Source organism: Palaemon carinicauda, chromosome 5 (assembly GCF_036898095.1).
Source record: "Palaemon carinicauda isolate YSFRI2023 chromosome 5, ASM3689809v2, whole genome shotgun sequence".
NCBI classification, from domain to species: Eukaryota; Metazoa; Arthropoda; class Malacostraca; order Decapoda; family Palaemonidae; genus Palaemon; species Palaemon carinicauda.
The window spans coordinates 187,799,318-187,808,502 of record NC_090729.1 but is presented as its reverse complement, the minus strand read 5'-3'; the positions used below and the strand labels follow the sequence as shown (position 1 = coordinate 187,808,502).

Genomic DNA, 9,185 nt, shown 5'->3' with positions numbered 1-9,185 from the left:
AGGCAGGGAATTGAGTTCATCACACAAGACATGTAATCAGGTTCATCACACAAGGCGTGAAATCAGGTTTTATCACATAAGACATGTAATTGGGTTCATCACACAAGGCAGGGAATTGGGTTCATCACACAAGACAGGGAATTGGGTTCATCACACAAGACAGGGAATTGGGTTCATCACACAATGCAGGGAATTGGGTTCATCACACAAGACAGGGAATTGGGTTCATCACACAAGGTAGGGAATTGGGTTCATCACACAAGACAGGGAATTGGGTTCATCACACAAGACAGGGAATAGGGTTCATCACACAAGACATGTAATAGGGTTAATCACACAAGACAGGGAATTGGGTTCATCACACAAGACATGTAATAGGGTTCATCACACAAGACATGTAATAGGGTTCATCACACAAGGCAGGGAATTGAGTTCATCACACAATGCAAGTAATCAGGTTCATCACACAAGGCATTAAATCAGGTTTTATCACTTAAGACATGTAATTGGGTTCATCACACAAGACCAGTATAGAGAAGGTAGCACGACCGTAATAAGTCCGTTAATGGCAAAGCTTTGGAGGCCTCGTGGAGCTTCTGAGCCTTCGACAGGAGTTCGTTCATCGGGAGCGTATCGGCGTCTGTCAATTGGGCCCTTACGTCTTGTGGTAGGCGTCAAAGAAAGATCTCGTGAGATAAGCTAATCTCACGTCGTCGGCCGTTGTCAGTTGATCTTGGTGATGCTTGTCTCACTGTCCTTATAGGTTTATCACACGAGACAGGTAATTGGTTTGATCTTGAAAGTCATTGCCTTCAGCGTTTGTCGGTTGTTATACCAGTGGTGCCAATGGAGGCCCTTTTCGGTCACTGCTGAGGGCAAGATTGGATTGGTGGGACCGGTGTGTTCGCAGGCGTTAAACCAAAAGCCACTTTTCCGGTCCGCTGCACAGTTGACGCTGGCTGTGAATTTATAGAAGTCAAGTAAGTCTTTATTTCTACAAAGGTTGAAATGTGTTTTATTCTCATATTAATTGAATGTTGTAATGGAAAAGATTACTCAGACACTTTTAGGAAATGATTTTTGTTCCTGAATAGAAAAAAAAGATCATCTACGGTTTTTAATTCTGTAGAGGTTGAAATAGATAGAAATTGCATTGTATCACATATGAATAAGGGGTAATAATTTTGCCTAAAAAGGCTTTGAAGCTCCTCTAGACACAAATAATTAAAATCTTCAACGTAACGCAGATCAAGCGATCCTACCATGCTTATCATTATCCCTGTCAGGCGTCGAGAAGAGCATCGTGTTGTGGTATGTCAGGGAGTCGCCGGCAGTGCCCGAGTGCCCACCGACGTGAAGGCGATATTCCCCATCCGCATTGTCCACCATGAAGGAGCTGTACTCAGCGTAAACTTTCTTTTCGTTCCAGTCCGTCATGTCGATACGCAGCTTCTGGATCCTCTCACTGGTCATCTTGTGGAGGAAATCGTTGCCTGCAATGAGGGATATGACCGTAAAAAAATTAAGCCTTCAGTGATGGATATCATCTTGCATCAATTCATGCGCGAGTTAGTTTCTGAATATTTGACCTTTTGAAGAGGCCATTTGTCATAGTGGCGTAAGGTTCCGTACGCAAATGTTAAAGCCTTAGAACATAGGCTAATCAAAAACCAAAAAGCTATGATGTGATATCACTGAGAGACATAGAAAAGAGCAACATGGATATCAGAGCAAACTTAAGTAGAGGATATTCTGACAAGTAAGAAAAAGAAATGGACATAGGCAGGGCATATAATGAGAATAACAATAGATGGACATTAAGAATAACAGAATGGGCATCTAGAGATTGCAAAAGAAGCAAGGGAAGGAAGAGGAAACAATGGATTGATGAACTGAGAAAATTTGCCGGTATAAACTGTCATAGAAAGATCATAAATAGACGTGGGTGGAAGGACATGCCTGAGTCCTTTGTCCTGCAGTGGACTTGTTACGCCTGATGAGGATAATAAGATATATGACACACATATTTATGTATATACATAAGTATGGAATTGATAATTCTAGAAAGTATTAATTCAGTTTTCTGTAAGTCATACTTTTCATAGGGATAGGATTGATTATTATAACTTTGCAGGTTAAAACAGTAACTTAAACTAGAATTTACTTCTGTTATCTATGTTCTAGATTGAAACAGTGACGATTAAGATCTCCGTCTTCCAGATTCTTTCTTTTCTATCTAGAAAAGTAATTCTTAGCCAATTTCAACCTATTTTCTCAATTCTTGAAAATATTTTTCATTTATATACACCAATACGATTATCTTTGACTGTTTTAGGGAAAGATTATTAATTAACTAGATGTTCCTTTAAGAACCATGAAAAATTAAAAGCCTATCCAACCTTCACTTCGAATTTTATTCTGAAGCATACTGCACATCAATTCAACAATGCATAGATGAACACAAAAATATATGGCATACCTTGCTCTGAGGAATGCACCCTGTCACTCCCTTACTGCCTGGTGAGTTCCTGTGTTTAGCCCCACCCACACCTCTACCATCTCTCCTTACACTATCTGTTTGGTTACTCGGCACGCAGTAAAGGTGTGACCAGGAATTCTTGCGTCCAGTTGTACGTATGCATCCTAACTTTCTAATCTCTTGATTATGTTCAGAGACTTTTTATTTTGATCAGAATTTCCACAAGGAATAAACGTATCAGTATCTGGGTAAGTCCTTACCTATCCAGTATTCTGTCTCTGGATCGCCAAACCCAAGCCTGTAATATCGCCAGCCTTGATTGAAATCCACCTGTTGGTCAAGTTTCCTCCTTAACAAAATGGTCGTCCATCCGCCATCTTCCCCGTCCATGTCACACCAGACACGGAGGCCCTTGCCTACGAACCCACACCTGGGGATATAAAAAAAGAGCTGTTTTTTCATTGAGAAATACAGAAATAGTAAATTAGTAATTGCAGGTAAACATTTGATTGGAGTTAGGTGAAACTGTTTCACATATGTCAAGAGTATTAAAAGTGTTTTCACATTATATCTAAGCACTGTCTAAGAGATATGGTGAAATAGGTAGTAGATTGGTCAAGGCACCAGCTATCCGTTGAGATATTACACATGGATAGTTATTGGATCCTTTAGTTGGCCAGATAGTATTACATTGGATACCTCTCTAGTTACGGCTTATTTTTCCTTTGCCTACGTATACACCTAATAGTCTGCCTTATTCTTTGCGTACTCTCCTCTTTCCTCAAGCCTCTGTCAACACCAAGATAAAGTGAAAATTCTTCTTCACTGAAGGGGTTAACTACAGCTCTGTAATTGTTCATTGGCTACTTTCCACTTGGTAAGGGTAGAAAAGACTTTTTAGCTATGGTAAGTAGCTTTTCTAGGAGAAGGACAATCCAAAATCAAACCATTGTTCTGTAGTCTTGGGTAGTGCCATAGCCTCTGTACCATAGCCTTGCATTGTCTTGGGTTATAGTTCCTTTGCCTGAGGGTACACTCAGGCATATTATGCTATCTTTCCTCACTGGGCTATTTTCACCATTGTAGCTTAGTTAATAATAATAATAATAATAATAATAATAATAATGTCCTTACATTTCAGAAAGTGTTTTCCCTCTACAAAATTGGATGTGGGTTCAGTGTTAACTTCTATACTATGCATGAACCGCTTTCTCACTTCATCAGAAAATTCCTCAACGGTAAGTAGTGCAGTCAGTGCACCTCCTGAGGTGCACAGTAGGCATTAATAAAAAGTCCTTGCATTATTCCATCGGCCCATAGCTGAAGCCACTTGTTAGCCTTCTAATTATTTGCCATTTCCACTTTCTCCTGTCTTGCTATTCATTCCTTTTATCTTTAATTCAATAGCACAATTGTTAGATCACTCCCCCCCCACCCCCACCCCTGGCACCTCAGGGCTGAATGACAACCCCAACCCTACTTCCTGGCCTAATTAAATATATATCTAGAAAAATAATAAAATAAAAATTTAATTTTATCATATATTAGATGTTATAATGTATATACAAAAATGTAAAATATAATTTGTTAAGGAAATATTTCTTTATAAAAGGAAAAAAAAATGTATGTTAAGAAAATGTAATTGTATTTTCATAATAGAAGATAAAAAAAATATTAGATATATATCATTAATAGCTAAAACAGAAAATAACTAGAATGGGCACTTGATAGACCACATACCTTGGCCTATATCATGTAATATATTTCAAGATAGGCAGTTGAAGTATGCATATTGTGGCACTAATTTCATGCAAATCGGATAAAAATTGACCACAATATAGCAAAAACACGTTTTTTACCTTTACATTAGCTTGACCTTGACCTTTGATCCAATCACTTTTAATATCTAATCAAATTGTCCTTGGGTCATGGCCAATCATCCCACCAAATTTCATGAGATTCAGTCAAATAGTTTTTGAGTTATGCGAATTACGAACACAAGATATACATACACACCTATCAAAACATATAGGCTAGGTAAGGTTAGGTTAGGTTGCATACCTTCGCAATGGCAACTTATTAGAATAACCACTCACTTATTTGGATAGATCGTGTAGATGCCACTGACATTCTTGCCTTGGTGAAACAGATCTTGGCAGTCTCGAGGCCTGGAAAGAACTCAAAGTTAAAGAAAATAACAGGGGATAAGGAAAATGGATTTACTTTTTGTAAAGAAATAAGCAATGCCTAACATGCAATTGGACACGAATCTGGCCTTCAATATTTATACGAATAGCTCTATAATTATAACAACAAATTATTGTTCATGAGAAAATACATTTCCAAATCATGCATTCCCAATATCTACATAAATTAAAGATTTAACTACAGAACGTTTATACCAGCATTTCCCAAACTGGGGGAAATTTCCCCCTGGGATAGAGTAAATTTGAAGCTACCATGAAGGAAATAATTACACTGCCTACCAGCAAGAAAAAATCTCAGATGGACTTTCTCATACCTGAGAGAGAGAGAGAGAGAGAGAGAGAGAGAGAGAGAGAGAGAGAGAGAGAGAGAGAGAGAGAGAGAGAGAGAGAGAAATTGCTGTAGATAGTAAATAGTCACAGTGTTTTGACTACACTGTCCCTCATACCAATGAAGATGGAAAGAATGGGGGAAATCTGGATGGCTGAACTGGGTACAGGTGGAAATAACAGAAGAAAAGTTAGGGAAGGACGAAATCTGCATGGCTGAACTGGGTGCAGGTGGAAATAACTGAAGAAGAAAAGTTAGGGAAGGACGAAATCTGCATGGCTGAACTGGGTGCAGGTGGAAATAACAGAAGAAAAGTTAGGGAAGGACGAAATCTGCATGGCTAAACTGGGTGCAGGTGGAAATAACAGAAGAAGAAAAGTTAGGGAAGGACGAAATCTGCATGGCTGAACTGGGTGCAGGTGGAAATAACAGAAGAAAAGTTAGGGAAGGACGAAATCTGCATGGCTAAACTGGGTGCAGGTGGAAATAACAGAAGAAGAAAAGTTAGGGAAGGACGAAATCTGCATGGCTGAACTGGGTGCAGGTGGATATAACAAGAAGAAAAGTTAGGGAAGGATGAAATCTGCATGATTGAACTGAGTGCAGTTGAAAATAACAGAAGAAAAGTTAGGGAAGGACGAAATCTGCATGGCTGAACTGGGTGCAGGTGGAAATAACAGAAGAAGAAAAGTTAGGGAAGGACGAAATCTGCATGATTGAACTGGGTGCAGGTGGAAATAACAGAAGAAAAGTTAGGGAAGGACGAAATCTGCATAGCTGAATTGGGTGCAGGTGGAAATAACATAAGAAGAAAAGTTAGGGAAGGACGAAATCTGCATGGCTGAACTGGGTGCAGGTGTAAATAACAGAAGAAGAAAAGTTTGGGAAGGACGAAATCTGCATGATTGAACTGGGTGCAGGTGGAAATAACAGAAGAAAAGTTAGGGAAGGACGAAATCTGCATAGCTGAATTGGGTGCAGGTGGAAATAACATAAGAAGAAAAGTTAGGGAAGGACGAAATCTGCATAGCTGAATTGGGTGCAGGTGGAAATAACATAAGAAGAAAAGTTAGGGAAGGACGAAATCTGCATGGCTGAACTAGGTGCAGGTGAAAATAACAGAAGAAAAGTTAGGTAAGGATGAAATCTGCATGGCTGAACTGGGTGTAGGTAGAAATAACAGAAGAAGAAAAGTTAGGGAAGGACGAAATCTGCATGGCTGAACTGGGTGCAGGTGGAAATGACAGAAGAAAAGTTAGGGAAGGACGAAATCTGCATGATTGAACTGAGTGCAGGTGGAAATAACAGAAGAAAAGTTAAGGAAGGACGAAATCTGCATGATTGAACTGAGTGCAGGTGGAAATAACAGAAGAAAAGTTAAGGAAGGACGAAATCTGCATGGCTGAACTGGGTGCAGGTGGAAATAACAGAAGAAAAGTTAGGGAAGGACGAAATCTGCATAGCTGAATTGGGTGCAGGTGGAAATAACATAAGAAGAAAAGTTAGGGAAGGACGAAATCTGCATAGCTGAATTGGGTGCAGGTGGAAATAACATAAGAAGAAAAGTTAGGGAAGGACGAAATCTGCATGGCTGAACTAGGTGCAGGTGGAAATAACAGAAGAAAAGTTAGGTAAGGATGAAATCTACATGGCTGAACTGGGTGTAGGTGGAAATAACAGAAGAAGAAAAGTTAGGGAAGGACGAAATCTGCATGGCTGAACTGGGTGCAGGTGGAAATGACAGAAGAAAAGTTAGGGAAGGACGAAATCTGCATGATTGAACTGAGTGCAGGTGGAAATAACAGAAGAAAAGTTAAGGAAGGACGAAATCTGCATGGCTGAACTGGGTGCAAGTGGAAATGACAGAAAAAAAGTTAGGGAAGGACTAAATCTGCATGGCTGAACTAGGTACAGGTGGAAATGACAGAAGAAAAGTTAGGGAAGGACGAAATCTGCATGGCTGAACTAGGTGCAGGTGGAAATAACAGAAGAAAAGTTAGGGAAGGACGAAATCTGCATGATTGAACTGAGTGCAGGTGGAAATAACAGAAGAAAAGTTAAGGAAGGACGAAATCTGCATGGCTGAACTGGGTGCAGGTGGAAATGACAGAAGAAAAGTTAGGGATGGACGAAATCTGTATGGCTGAACTAGGTGCTGGTGGAAATAACAGAAGAAAAGATTAGGAATCATTATTTATTACCAATGGCTGCTATCTCACCACTTGAGGGAATAACACGGAATCTCAGTCTTCTGTTTCTGATCGTCAGTAGTGACATACTCCTTATTCCACTCGATGACCCGGTCGCTAAACCTCGACTTCTCTACTTCCAGTTCCTTGATCCTTTCTTTCAACTGGTTGTTTTCAGCCTCCATTTTCCTCACTAGAACACCGACCAGGTGGTTCTGGGCGGACGTTCCTGGGGCGTGAAAGGTGCGTTGTTAATCAGAATAATTTGTTCTATGCGATTTACTGAAGTTGCGTTAATGAATGTCTCTGAAAGTTTAAAGCGTAAGATAAAAAGAATGGATTGCTAGACTACTCTAAATGAGTCTGGACAGCGGATCCTATGTGTGTACTGTGATGTTACAGAAAGGAAGGTCTTCATGATACTGTAGGATAGATGATTCTTGGTAGCGGATCCTGTGTATTTGGTGACGTTACATGAAGGAAGGTCTTCATAATGGGCTAAGTGATTCTGGATATTGGATCCTAAGGGTATACTGTGACGTTACAAAAAGAAAGGTCTTCATAATGGGCTAAATGATTCTGGATAGTAGATCCTATGCGTATACTGTGACGTTACAAACAGGAAGGTCTTCATAATAGGCTAAATGATTCTGGATAGTGGATCCTATGGGTATACTGTGACGTTACAAAAAGGAAGGTCTTCATAATAGGCTAAATGATTCTGGATAGTGAATCCTAAGGGTATACTGTGACGTTACAAAAAGGAAGGTCTTCATAATGGGCTAAATGATTCTGGATAGTGGATCCTATGGGTATACTCTGACGTTACAAAAAGGAAGGTCTTCATAATTGGCTAAATGATTCTGGATAGTGGATCCTATGCGTATACTGTGTCGTTACAAAAAGGAAGGTCTTCATGATAGCCTAAATGATTCTGGGCAGCATATCCTATATGTTAACACTGTGACGTTACAAAAAGGAAGGTCTTCATAGTTGGCTAAATGATTCTGGATAGTGGATCCAAAGGGTATACTGTGACGTTACAAGAAGGAAAGTTTTCATAATAGGCTAAATGATTCTGGGCAGCGGATCCAATACTTCAATGCTTTCAAGACCACACAAATCCTGGCTTGTTGATATTTATTAGAAAACTCTCATTAAGATGTATCCAATTAATACCATCTTGCAAGGGTTTGGGTGATTTTAAAGGATGCTGATTTTAAAAGATATTTCCTCTTTTTCCAAATTTTGATTAAGTCACCAGTGACAGTGAAAGGCTAATAGTAAAATGTCATAATGAAGAATTTTCTCCATTATTCTGTTCTCAAATGTTAGATGGCTTATACTCCGTGGCAATATAATTCCCAGAAATTATATTACAAGACTTCCTTCCAATTGAAACACTTAAGAAGTGAAGTTATGGTGTTCACTCAAGTTTCTTACCATCAAGCGAGGCGACATATACCCCTTCCTCTTCGGAGAGAGGCCCAAGTAAACTCTCCAAGCCTTTGAGGGTGACGTTAATGTTCGACATGAGGTCGCCAATATCCAGTTCTATACGATTCGTGGAACATTCTTCGCTTGTGGTTGCTTTAGGATCTACTACATCAACAGCAGAAGCAGCAGGCCTCGTGACTACGAAGATGAGCACCGCCATTAAAAGAGAGGAAACGCCCCTCATGACTACCATAGCTAGTCGCGAATAACCGAAGTTCTAGTTCGCGAAACACCGATGTTTTAATTCGCAAAATACAGATGTTTTAGTTCACGAAACACCGACGTTTTAGTTCGTGTAACACCGACGTTTTATTTCGCGAAACACCGATGTTTTAGTTTGCGAAACACCGATGTTTTAGTTTGCGAAATACCGATGTTTTAGTTTGAGAAACACCAAAGTTTTAGTTCGTGTAACACCGATGTTTTAATTCGCAAAACACCGAAGTTCTAGTTTGCGAAACACCGATGTTTAAGTTCACGAAACA

General features: G+C 39.7%; 1 protein-coding gene across 1 annotated transcript; it reads right to left on the bottom strand.

Annotated features, from left to right (window-relative positions):
- Positions 1 to 484: 484 nt before the first annotated feature.
- On the bottom strand, positions 485 to 8,937 carry LOC137641673 (techylectin-5B-like). Its single transcript, XM_068374451.1, has 6 exons — positions 8,647 to 8,937; positions 7,234 to 7,432; positions 4,576 to 4,647; positions 2,740 to 2,909; positions 1,263 to 1,493; positions 485 to 959 (listed from the first exon to the last, which is right to left on the bottom strand). The coding sequence occupies exons 1-6, from the start codon at positions 8,891 to 8,893 to the stop codon at positions 769 to 771; spliced, it is 1,110 nt and encodes a 369-aa protein (XP_068230552.1). The 5' UTR covers positions 8,894 to 8,937; the 3' UTR covers positions 485 to 768.
- Positions 8,938 to 9,185: the final 248 nt, after the last annotated feature.

Coding starts and splice junctions, on each gene's coding strand:
- LOC137641673 (XM_068374451.1), bottom strand. CDS start 8,893: ATGGTAGTCATGAGGGGCGTTTCCTCTCTTTTAATGGCGGTGCTCATC. Junction 2,910..4,575: donor TACACGATCTATCCAAATAA/GTGAGTGGTTAT, acceptor TTATATCCCCAG/GTGTGGGTTCGTAGGCAAGG. Junction 1,494..2,739: donor AGAGACAGAATACTGGATAG/GTAAGGACTTAC, acceptor CCCTCATTGCAG/GCAACGATTTCCTCCACAAG.